Raw genomic sequence first — 12,833 nt, forward strand, 5'->3', positions numbered from 1 at the left:
TTCTACTCATTGTGACTATGATGTGTCTTGTTGTCTTCAGCTCTGGGTTGATTCTGTTTGGGACTCTCTGGGCCTCTTGAATCTTGATGTCCTTTCTGTTATTCAAGTCTGGGGAGTTTTCTTCTATTATTTCCTCTAGAATGTTTGCTTCCCCTTCCTCTCTTTCTTCCTCTGGCAGGCCAATTATACGAATGTTACTTCTTTTGAGATCATCCCATATGTCTCTGTTGTTGTTTTCAGTGTCTCTCAATATTTTTTTAAGCTATTTCACCTCTTTCTTTGTTTTGTCTAACTCATCCTCTGTCTGACTAATTTTGTTTTCTGCTTCTGTTAGTCTGCTTTCCCTTGCCTCAGCTTCTTTCTTCATTACAGCTATTTCAGCTTTAAGTTCTCTAATTGCCTCAAGATCATCAGTATTTTCTTTGGGGATCTCAACTTTTGTTTCCCTAATACTGCCATTCCTTTCCTCCAATGTTGTTTTCATTTCTGTGATTAGTAAGTTTATTATTGCTTGCATACTTTTCTTATCTATGGTTACTTCTGGTTGATTTGTAGTTTCTTCTGGGCTTTTCTCTTCATTCATTGGAGTAGCAGTTTTATTTGTTTTTTATCTACCCTTTTTTTTTTTATTTATGTGTTTCTTTTTTTATGCTCTGTTGTTCCTCAGTTGTTGTGCCTTGAGTACAAGTAACCCTGTGCTAAATACCTTTATGACACTTGTACTCACCAACCTCAGGAATTAAGTAGCAACTGAAGCAAGTATTGGAGCGGTTTAATCGTTACCAGTTAGCCAAGCAATTTCTCCAGTCCATGAATAAATAGTAACCAAATCCCAGTGAAGAAGAAAGAGAAAAGAAAGAATGGATAGCAAGAATAGACAGTTATGCAAATCTACTATCCACTGTATATTCTAGGGGTAACAATAGGGGAAAGGGAACTAGAGCAGAGATACACACATAGAGAGTCCACTCTGAGTCAGATTTCTTCCCCCAAATAATTCACAAATTCAGAAAGGCAAAGAAGAAGGAAGAAGTGTATGACAAGATAAAAAAGGGGGGGCAAGAGAGAGAAAAGGGAAAAGATAAGAAAAAGAGATGTAATTAAAGAGCAGTGAAAGGAAATTCCCAAATGTGTATCAGTGAATTCCAAAAAGCACACTGTCTGGTGGTGTGGGGGCTGGTGGCTGTGACTTTGGAAGCTGTAGGATTATAGAAGAAAGGATGAAAAGAATGAGAAAAAGAAAAAAAAAAGAAAGAGCGAAGAAAGAAAAAGATAAGAAAAAGAACAGTCATAAAAGGGCAGTGAAAGGAAAAGTTTTTTTTTTTAAATTATTTAATTAGCTATGCAGGGTGAGGTGGGGGGGTTGGCTACTTAGAAAGAAAAAAGTCCAGAGGTTTCAGAAGGGTATAGACTTAGAATTAATGATACTCCCTGGTGGGACAGGAATTTAGTAAAGAAAAGGAGCTCCTAGCTGGGGATCCTTCTTGGAGCTGGTCCCCAGGAACTGGTTATGGGGGGGGGCGTGGAAGGAGGTATGCTTAGAAATTAAAAGGAAGAAAAAAAAATTCCCCCCTTTTTTCCTACTCTAATTCTTAACCCAAATTAAGTTATAGTCACCTCCTTGGTGTCACCGCTAGGACCCCTTATTGGCTGGCCTACTAAAGTCAGAAAATCCTACCATTTCCAGGAGATGTGGTCAGAGCTCAGCCACTAGCAGCTTCTCAGTCCGCCATCTTCCAGGAACCCCCTGGTTTTGAGATATTTCACTGCTATTTTTTATGATGTTCTTGGCTCTTCTTGTTGTCATCCTCCTTCTTCCATTTCTTCTTCTTTTTCTTCCTCTTCACTTCCTCCTCCTCCTCCTCCTCCTTCTTCTCCTTCTTCTCCTCCTCCTTCTTCTCCTTCTCTCTGTTTTCCTCACTCTTTCTCATTCTTTCTCTCTCTGTGTTTCTTTTTGTATGAGTCTCCTTAGAATTTCTTGCAGAGCTGTTTAAGTTTTTAGTGATTCTTTCAGTTGTTCTTTTCTGACAATATTTTAATTTCTTCATCCAGTTTTAATGAAAGTCTGGCAGGATATAGTGTTCTGGGTTGGAAGCCTTTCTTATTTAGCACTCTGTAGATGTCTTAGCAGTTCCTCATTGCTTTTAGGGTTTTGTTGAGAAATCTGTTGATAAGCATATGGTTTTACCTCTATGTGTTACTCATCCTCTCACTTCTTTCAGTAGTTTTACTTTATCTTTGTTTTTGTCATTTTAATTTTAATATGTCTTGGTGTTTGTATTCCTGTGTAGATTCTGTCTGGTATCCTCTGAGTTTATTGCATCTTTATACCATTCTGTTTATTTGAGGGAAGTTCTATCTTATTATTTCCTCCACAGGGACACAGAGGTTACACAGACTATATGCTGAATATGGGCCCCAGATCAAATTAGTGGAACTTACAGTTGACAATATTTATATACCTTTCCCATATTTTGGAGCTAGTCTCTTCCTTGATCCAGCTTTCTATTCGTTTTCCAGCCATGACATCATCTCTCCAGACAATAACTTGGGTGCACCTGCATATCAGATGTCAGGCTCAGGCAAAAAGTAAATCATGGGTCCTTTGGAATATACCCAAAATAGACCCACTAGCTATTTCCAAAACAGAGACCCCAAATTATCATCTGAAATATTTCAGCCTTTAGGTTCATTATTATTCAACAATTTGTTCTGTTTTATATGTTAACTCTTTTTTCATCCACCAGGTTCCAGATGATACCATGATGCCAGTCAGAATTCTCAGGGCAGATGATCTCACCAATGTCTCCTGGAGCCCCACTTCCCAAGAACTCTGACCCACTAGGGAAAGAGAGAGATAGGCTGGGAGTATGGATCAACCTGTCAATGTCCATGCTCAGCTGGAAAGCAATTATAGAAGTCAGACCTTCCATCTTCTGCAACCCATAATGACCCTCGGTCCATACACCCAGAGAGTTAAAGAATAGGAGGGTTATGAGGGGAGGAAATGAGATATGGAGTTCTGGTTGTACCCCTCTTATCCTATGTTCTTGTCAGTGTTTCCATTCTATAAACAAAAATTTAAAAAAAAAATTACATCAATACAAAAAAATATGTTCTTACCCCCATGTTTGCTTCTCCTCCTTCTGGTACATTGATGATTAAAATGTTTTTCCTCTTTATTTCATCACACATGTTACTGATGGTGTGGTGTTTTCACTGTCTCTTAATCCTTTTTTTTGCCTCCAGAGTTATTGCTGGGGCTCAGTTCCTGCACCATGCATCCACTGCTCCTGGAGGCCATTTCTCACCCTTTTGTTGCCCTTGTTGTTGTAGCCTTGCTGTGGTTATTATTGTTGTTGTTGATGATGTTCATTGTTGGATAGGACAGAGAGAAACCAAGAGAGGAGGGGAAGACACAGAGGGGAAGAGAAAGATAGACACCTTCAGACCTGATTCACCGACCATGAAGCTACTCTCCTGCAGGTGGGGAGCTGGGGACTCCAACTGGGATCCCCACACAGGTCCTTGTGCTTTGTGCTACCTGTGCTCAACCCACTGGCCCCTTCTTAATCCTTTTTCTAAGACTTTTCACTCTCTTGTTGGTTTTTTCCATTTCATCTTCACTTTTGCTGGTTCTGTCTTCTGCCTGCATGGTTCTGTTTGCAAATCTTTCAAGTCTATTTGTTGTATCAGTTATTCTTTTTATTTTTTTTATTTATAAAAAGGAAACACTGACAAAACCATAGGATAAGAGGGGTACAAATCCACACAATTCCCAACACCAGAACTCCATGTCCCATCCCCCCCCCTTGATAGCTTTCCTGTTCTTTAACCCTCTGGGAGTATGGACCAAAGGTCATTGTGGGATGCAGAAGTTATAAGGTCTGGCTTCTGTAATTACTTCCCCACTGAACATGGGCATTGACAGGTTGATCCATATTCCCAGCCTGCCTCTCTCTTTCCCTAGTGGGGCAGGGTTCTGGGTTATTGGAGCTCCAGGACACATTGGTGGAGTTGTTTGTCCTGGGAAGTCTGGTTGGCATCATGCTGGCATCTGAAACCTGGTGGCTTAAAAAAGAGTTATCATATACAGCCAAACAAGTTGTTGACTAATAACAAACCTAAAGGCTGCAGTAATGCAGATGAAGAGTTTGGGGAGGGGGGTGTCTCTGTTTTGTAGACAGCTAGTAGACTTATTTTAGTTATATTTCAAATGGTCTGTGGCTATGCTTGTTTGTTTTTCCCCTGAGCCTGAAATCTGATATGCAGGTGGGCCCAAGTTATGTCTGGGGAGATGATGTCATGGCTGAAAAAAGGACCAGAAAGCTGGAGCAGGGAAGAGAGTAGCTCCCAATTTTGGCAAAGGTGTATAAATATTGTTGACCCCATTGATTTGATGTGATCTAGGGCCAATATTCAGCTTAGCAGCCTGTGTGACCTCTGCATCACTGTAGATCCAAGCTCACATTCTGTGGTCATAAGTAAGAACATTCCAAGCTGCCCCAGTATCAAGACCCATATTCCTCAGGTGTAACATAGAGTATGTTGTTCAGCCTCCCTTCAGAGGATGGAACATTATCTGTCATTGTTGATCCAAGTTGATGGCATGGTCCTATGGGGGCCCACAAAGGGGTCTGTTTTGTTGTTCCTGATAGAGATGACCAGTAACAATGGAGAGAGGGATTTATTCAAGGTCTAGGCCAATCATGTCTGTTTGGGAATCTCAGGACTCCCTGAATAGGGGCTGCAGCTGATGTATCAGTTATTCTATCCCTTTATTAAGCTAATTTAGCTTTTAGTTCAGTTAATATTGTTTTTACCTCATTTATTGTATGACTTTGACGAGCTACTGTGACTCTCAACTCTGCTATTGTGTTGCTTTGCTTGGGATATTATGATACTAACTTTGGCTAGTGCAGTTATTATCTATTTTTAATATTTTCTCTCTATATTTTATTATTATTATTGTTATTATTATTATTATTTTACCAGAGCACTACTCAGCTCTGGCTTATGATAGTGCAGGGGACTGAACCTAGAACATTGGAGCCTCAGGCATGAGAGTCTCCGCATAACTATTATTCTAGCTACCCCTCCCTATTTCATCATTTTGGTGTTTGGTTCTTTTTGCTTTCCTAAGGTTTGGCTTCTATTCTCTACCAGAGTCCTATCTATTATTCATTCCTTCCCACTGGTGTTTTCTTCTGGGCAATACTCTCAAGGTTGGAGAGGCACCAAGGCTACTACTATCTGGAGAGCTGGGGATCCAGACTTTTTCAGGAATGCAAATCAGCAAATCAGCAGGCTTGGGGGGGACTTCTGGTATCAAATTAAAAACCCTGAGTAAAGCTTGGTTTGAATTTGCATGGGTCAAAGTGGTTGCCTATGTTTTCTGTAGCCCTTTGTTCTTTGTGTAAAGACCAAGCCTTAGTGGGAGGAATCTGTACCTTTAAATATTCCTTGTCTCCTCTCCTGGAGTCTGTGTGCTTCACATCCTTCACTTTTGGACTTTCTGTGCCTTTTGGGTGTATATGTTTCCTCTTCATCTCTCTGTTAATGTTTTGTTCATCTTTATTATGAGTTTTGTGTTCAATTTACAATATCTACAACAGTCTAATTTGGCCTTGGCTGACTAACATTTGATATCCATTTTACCATCCTCTATCCCATATCTGTTATTTTCCCTGTTATTTGCTCTGGTTCGATTCTATCACTGATCAACTCATTCTAAATTGGAATTTCTGGAGGTCCTCTCAATAATTCTTTTTAGTTGCTGTTTTTTATTTATAAAATGGAAATATTGACAAGACTATCAGATAGGAGTGGTTTATATCTACCTAATTCACACCCCCAGAACTTTGTATTCAATCACCTACCTTGATAGCTTCCCTATTCTTACAAGGCTGGTTGAAAGTGGAGAATACTTTCCATCTCATAGGGTTTTAACATATCTTTACTTCTCCCTCATACCTAAAAGATAACATAGAGGGAGTCAGGCGGTAGCACAGTGTGTTAAGCGCACATCGCACGAAATACAAGGACCGGCTCAAGGATCCCAGTTTGAGCCCCCAGCTCCCCACCTGCAGAGGAGTCACTTCACAGGCGGTAAAGCAGGTCTGCAGGTGTCTGTCTTTCTCTCCCTCTCTTTGTCTTCCCCTCCTGTCTCCATTTTTCTCTGTCCTATTCAACAATGATGACATCAATAACAACAATAATGAATACAACAACAGTAAAAAGGGCAACAAAAGGGAAAATAAATAAATATAAAAAGCTAATATAGAATAGACTATTCTTGACTTAAAAACTTTTTGTTTTAATATTTCAAATATGTCAAACCACTCCCTTCTTGCCTCTAGGGTTTGTGATAAGAAATCTGATGACAGCCTGGTGGTGCTATCACTTAGTGCCATTTTTTTCCTTTCCCTACCGGTCTTTAATACTTTCCTTGTATTTGCTTTTGGATGGTTTTACTATGATGTGTCTTGGTGTATATAATTTCAGATTCACCAAATTTAGGTGTTCAGTCAACTTTATGAATGTTTGTTTTGAATATTACTCGTGTGTGGAAATTTTTCTGCTGTGATTTCTTTGAATAAGTTCTCCACACCTCCCCTCCACCTCTCTGTTCTTCTTCAGGAGTCAGAATAACTCTCAGAATCATCTTTCTTTTTTATTTTTATTTATAAAATGGAAACACTGAAAAGACCATAGGATAAGATGAGTACAATTACACACAATTCCCACCACTAGAACTACATATCCCATTCCCTCCCCTGATAGCTTTCCTATTCTTTAATCCTCTGGGAATATGGGGTGTAGAAAGTGGAAGGTATGGCTACTGTAATTGCTTCCCCACTGAACATGGGCTTTGACAAGCTGATCCATACTCCCAGCCTATCTCTCCCTTTCCCGAGTGGGGTAGAGCTCTGGGGAAGTAGGGCTCCAGGACACATTGGTGGGGTCATCTGCCCTGGGAAGCCTGACTGGAATCATAGTATCATCTGGAACCTGGTGGCTGGAAAAGAGTTAAGATATAAAGCAGAACAAATTGTTGACTAATGACAAACTTAAAGACTGGAATATTGTAGATGAAGAATTAGGGTCTATGTTTTGAAAAAAGCTAGTAGGTCTACTTTAGGTATATTCCAAGGGGCCCATGACCCTACTATTGTGCTTTTCTTATTCTGTGACAAGAAGAACCCCAGAAATTGAGAAAGTTACTTGTATAACTTGTGTCATTTATTTTCTTTCTTTGAGATCACTATTTTGTGCTGTTAGTGTTTTCTCATTGCTATACTTAGAAGTACCTCTTTCTTACTTCATTGAAAATATTAGTAGTATGACTTTTTCCATTGAGAGCATTTTTTGCCAAATTCATTGAATAAAGTGAGTCAAAATAGGAGTGACTATAAATGAATTAAAGTTATGTTCTTATGCAGTGTGTAAATTACTTTTTTATAGGTATAGGACACAGTATCCAATTCTAGGTCTCCTGTATGATGACTATGAATATATACCACCGGGTAATGACACCCAAAGTATTGTGATTGAGAAAAAAGAAGATGATTGGATTTGTGTAAGTTCACTTATTATTTAAATTTTAGTTTATTTATTTGTTGAAAGAAAGAGTCTATAGAGCCTAGAGACCACTGTGACATATGTAGTGTTTGGGATTAAATATAGAGTTCAAGCATACAAGTCTGTGTTACATTAGCCTCCTCAATTATAACTGTTTTTTCCTTTTAAGAATATTTTATGTTTTCCTATTAATTATAGTAAGAATTAAATAAAATTTAATGAATCATATCTGTCTATCTATCTATATATATATATGGCAGTATGGCTAATCATACTCACTATAATAATTAGATATTAATTTCATTAGAGGAGGGAGACCTGTAATCTTTAAAGTAGTGATCATCAAATAGAGGTAACATTTTCCCTAGAATAGTAGTTTTCAACCAGACGCAATTTTGCTATCTAGGGAAATTGAGCAGTCTGGATGTATTGTGGACTTTCACAACCTGGAGGTAGGTACTGTTATCATTTGATTGGTAGAGTCCAGCAATGCTGCTAAACATTCTAAAAAGTGCAAGTAGCTTTCCCACAACAAAGAATTATCCAGTCCAGAATATTAATAGTACTGAGGTCAAGAAACCTTGCTAACACAACAAAATGGCCAGTAAGTTTTATCCTACTAGAATAAGTATTATTTAATCCTTTTCCTTATGCAGGTAAAATTATATCAAGAATAACTCTAGTTACAGAAGTAGAAAGTGCTAATTAGGTATTCTGTGGTAAGGCAGTGTTTTACTTCTCCTACAACACTCCATTTTAAACAGCAAATGACTGTTTTTGATTTTCCTACAAGATATCTATCGTGAAGTTGAAAGGTTTAAATTTTTCATACAAATCTAAATAGAAGATAAATTAATTTACTTCTGTACTATAATGAACACTAAACTAGTAAATCTAATAGAATTCTTTTTTTGTTGTTTTTACCTGGTTTTTAAATTTAATATTTCAACAAATATTATTTAAATAAACCTTTGGGGATAATATTTTGGGGTATTAGTCTTTATTATTATTTTTAATTTTTATTTATAAAAAGGAAACACTGTCAAAAACCATAAGATAAGAGCGGTACAACTCCACACAGTTCCCACCACCAGAACTCCATATCCCATCCCCTCCCCTGATAGCTTTCCTATCCTTTATCCCTCTGGGAGTATGGACCCAGGGTCATTATTGGGTGCAGAAGGTGGAAGGTCTGGCTTCTGTAATTGCTTCCCCGCTAAACATGGGCGATCTACACTCCCAGCCTCTCTCCCTCTTTCCCTAATGGGACTGGGCTCTGGGGAAGCGGGGCTCAACTAATATAGTCATGGGCCCTTTGGAATATATCTAATAGACTTCTTAATTGGAGCAAGTGGTAAGTTACTAGTAGAGCACAGAACTTGTACTGTGGAGCCCTACGTTTTATTCACAGCACCAAGTGTGTCAGAGCTGGGTGTCAGTGTTCAGGTCAGTCTCTCTCTTTCTCTCTCACTTTTCACACACACACACACACACACATTAAAATACATAGTTAAGTATTCACTGTTCTTATTGGAAGTTTCAAAGCATACAGGAGAATTTATAGAACTGCAGAATTTATAGATCAACTTCTGTGAACAACATACATAACCAACCAGTATTTTTTTCCAAGAAGACAATAATGACTTACCTAAATATTAATAATTCCTTACCTATTAGTTTTTAGTACACACATACAAGTTTATTAATTCAAACGAATTTTTGCTCCTTTGCTTTCTTTATAAAGAGAATATGACATTTGTGAATTAATGCAATAACTATTTATTGAGTGCCTGTTAGATTCCAGGTGCCAAGGAATAGTTATAAATGACTGTTTCTGCTTTTACTTAGCTCAACATAGCATGAGCAGAACAGATTGTGTGATAATAAACATAAATAAAGCTCAAACTTAATTTTAACTTATAAGTAGCAGCAGCAAAGTAATAGAAATATATTTAGAAAAGGAAAATACTTAAAAATACAATAGTAAAATATGCAAAATTCATGGAAGAACACACATTCAACATTGCTCACTATGAGAAGTTGCTAACATATGTTGATGTGAGCAATGAGAAACCTTAGCTAATAAAAAAATGGCACTATAAATGGTGATAATGGAGAAAACACAGAAGTAAGAATAATGAAGTAGATAAAACTGACTGACCTGGTGAGTAATTGGACTTGACTTATGATACTATATTCATTTTCTAGACCTGCTGTAACAAAGTACTACAAAATGAGTAGTTTAAGCAACACAAATTATTATCTCAAATTCCTGGAGGATACGAGTTCAAGATAAATATATCAGCAGGTCTGTGATACCTAGGAAAAAGATAAAGTTATATTCAAGGTTTCTCTCTTAGCTCCTGGTTACTTGCCTCTTAACATTTGGTTTATAGAAATATTACGTTGATCTGTCTTTGACTTCACATGGCTTACTCCCTTGTTGAGTACATGTCTCCAAATTTCTCCTTTTTAAAAGCACACTAGTCATACTGGATAAAAAACCTGAAATAGAGCAGGACTGCTTGATGCCACAGAGAAAGCCATGACTCAGCACTTCAGTAAAGGAAAAGAAATAGAAGGACCAGTCAGGGAAATCATTTGAAAATTAGGAAAAAGTAGTAATATATTACCCAAGCGAGTGTTTCATGTAATGAATGCCTGTCAATATGTGATATGCTACAAGGAAGCCAAGGCTAACTCTTAAATAATGAAATAAAAAATCCAGAATATTTTTGTTTTACTGAATAAATATAGAAGGTAGCACTAGACTAGGACCTAGCAGTGGCACACCCAGTTGAATGCACACATTATCATGTTCAAATGTCCAAGTTCAAGTCCCTGTCCTCATTTGCATGAGAGAAACTTCACAAGCAGTAAAAAAGTGTTGCAGGTGTCTCTCCTCTCTCATGTACCCTCTCATTCTTCTCTATGTCATATCAACTAAAATAAACAAATATCTTTAAAATAGCATTATAAAAGTTGCAGTACATTATTTCCTTTTATATATAAACAATGCATTATAATTTAATAATTATGCATATAATAACACCTTTAAGTATGAAAAACTTTTTTTTGTTTCTTTTCTAGTCATGAATGAAACATCAACCTGAAGAAGCACTTCGTGAATGTCTGCACTAGAACTTTAAAATCATAAAAGCCAGTCAAAATTTTGAACCATATTATGACCCAGTGAACCTAATGGGATGAATTAGCTCTTCAGATGACACATTTTTTTCAGTCATTTATGAGATGAATCATTTTGTTCACATTTCTGTATTTTATATTGCAATATATAAATTGATTATAATTCAATTTCTCAATAGGACATCCTAAATATTTATAAGGTATTGGGGCAAAAGATTATTCCATTAAAAAGTTTAACTAATGCCTGGTATACACAACATATGTTTGCTTTTCTCACATTAAAACTTGTGACTGAAATGCTTTATCACATACTATTTATTCATACCTCTTAGAGACATAACTAAATCAAAGGTGATGGTTAATTTATTTAGTAGAGTGAGACATTATCTTCTTTCATAACTTAATTCACTAAATTTTACATTATACTATTGTGGCTTTAAGTATCTGTCAATGACTTGTCAACTCAGTTCTTTAAAAGATATTCTTTCAAAAGGAATCAAACCATTCCTTAAAATGTGCAACTATATTATTGCAGTGAGTAGAAGGAAGGTAAACTGTTATGTAGTGGTATACAAGACATAAAACTTAAGACATAAAACATAAGACATAAAACTGTTATGTAGTGGTATACAAGACATAAAACAAGGCATAAAGACTTTAGCAACAGAACCAGCAATAATAAACCCTAGATACCTATAGCCTAGTTAGAATAAATAAGCTTTATAGCAGAGTATCAAATGTTCCTGGAAATTGATTAATTGGGTTTTAATGACCATACAAGTGAATGCAAGTACTCTATAAATGCATTTTTATATATAGGAGTGAAAATTCATTATTCCAACCCCTCTGAATAAAACACATGAATTAAAAAAAAATGTCTAACAAAGTATAGGTTAACACAACAATTATATTTGACATTAATGTTGATGGAGTTCTGCACTGAAATATCTCTGCAAACATCTATACAGAATTCTCTAATATTTTATAATTTATTCTAGCAATTATTCATTATACTGATAATGAATTAAAATAGAAATACATGAAACACTACATTAAATCAAAATTTACATAGAGAAAAAACTTTAATGCTATTTTTGGAAATCCATGTTTATTACTCTGAATGTTAACGTCTGAATGTTCAACTATGTCTGAATCTGAAGACAAAAATATTTATAGCAGTGCTAGACTAAAATATTAAACTCTATATAACAAATATTGATAACATAATTTTATCAATATTTCATGATAAAAATGTTATTATTCTTCATAAGCTATATAATAAATTTTCCCTTGGTGCAGGAATGACAAAGCAGTTGCTTTTCTGTTAAGTATTAATATTTTTAACTGAAAGGATATAATTATAAAACTATGTAAGTGTAAGTGTGTCATGCTGTCTATCATTTACAGATAACAACTGTTTGTAAATTAGACAAGTGTGAATTTTCCAAAATATGAAATAAAAATAGCTGTTTTCAAAGTTGGAAACAATGAAGGTGTTGGAAGTCATTGACTTTACTTGATCTATGCAGTGAGTGAATATAGGTCATAACAGGTTTATTATACTTAATAAATATATATGTATATGTATGCATTTCTTTTGCAATTTGTAATTAAGATTAATAGAAATATCACTACTTTGATTTCTGCTTATAAGTTTCACATAGATTATGAAATTGGCTGGGGCTGATGTCAGCCTACAGAGTGTAGTATGAACTTATGCAAACTCACAAGGGATTGTGGGTACATCTAACTGACTTAAGGACAGGCAGGCAGAAGTCCAGCCTGGGCTCCTTTTCCTGTTCGCAGGGATCCCGGTTTGGCTTCCAAAGATTTCACACTGCTTCTGACCCATTAAAGTCCCACCAAGTATCTTTAAGAGAACAGGACAAAAACTACAGTCATTTACATGGAACCAAAAAATACCTAGAACTTCCAAAAGAATCTTGATTGAGAAAGAGAAACAAAAATGGAGGCATCACACTTCCAGATCTCACACTATATTATAAGGGCATTCTAATTAAAACTGTCTGGTATTGGAACAAAAATAGATGTGAAGACATGTGGAAAAGAATTGAAAGCCCAGAAATAAACCCCTATACATATAG

The 12,833-nt window shown here is 36.3% G+C and overlaps 1 protein-coding gene across 2 annotated transcripts in view; it reads left to right on the forward strand.

Moving 5' to 3' along the window:
* Positions 1-11,025, forward strand: part of POF1B (POF1B actin binding protein) — a 123,363-nt gene extending 112,338 nt beyond the window's left edge. For both annotated transcript variants that reach the window (XM_060182891.1, XM_060182890.1), the window contains 2 exons: positions 7,465-7,579; positions 10,672-11,025. In XM_060182891.1, coding sequence (XP_060038874.1) covers positions 7,465-7,579; positions 10,672-10,677 — 121 coding nt within the window. In that variant the 3' untranslated portion in view covers positions 10,678-11,025. The remainder of the gene's footprint in view (positions 1-7,464; positions 7,580-10,671) is intronic.
* The last annotated feature ends 1,808 nt before the right edge of the window (positions 11,026-12,833 follow it).

Source organism: Erinaceus europaeus, chromosome X, assembly GCF_950295315.1.
Source record: "Erinaceus europaeus chromosome X, mEriEur2.1, whole genome shotgun sequence".
Lineage (NCBI taxonomy): Eukaryota > Metazoa > Chordata > Mammalia > Eulipotyphla > Erinaceidae > Erinaceus > Erinaceus europaeus.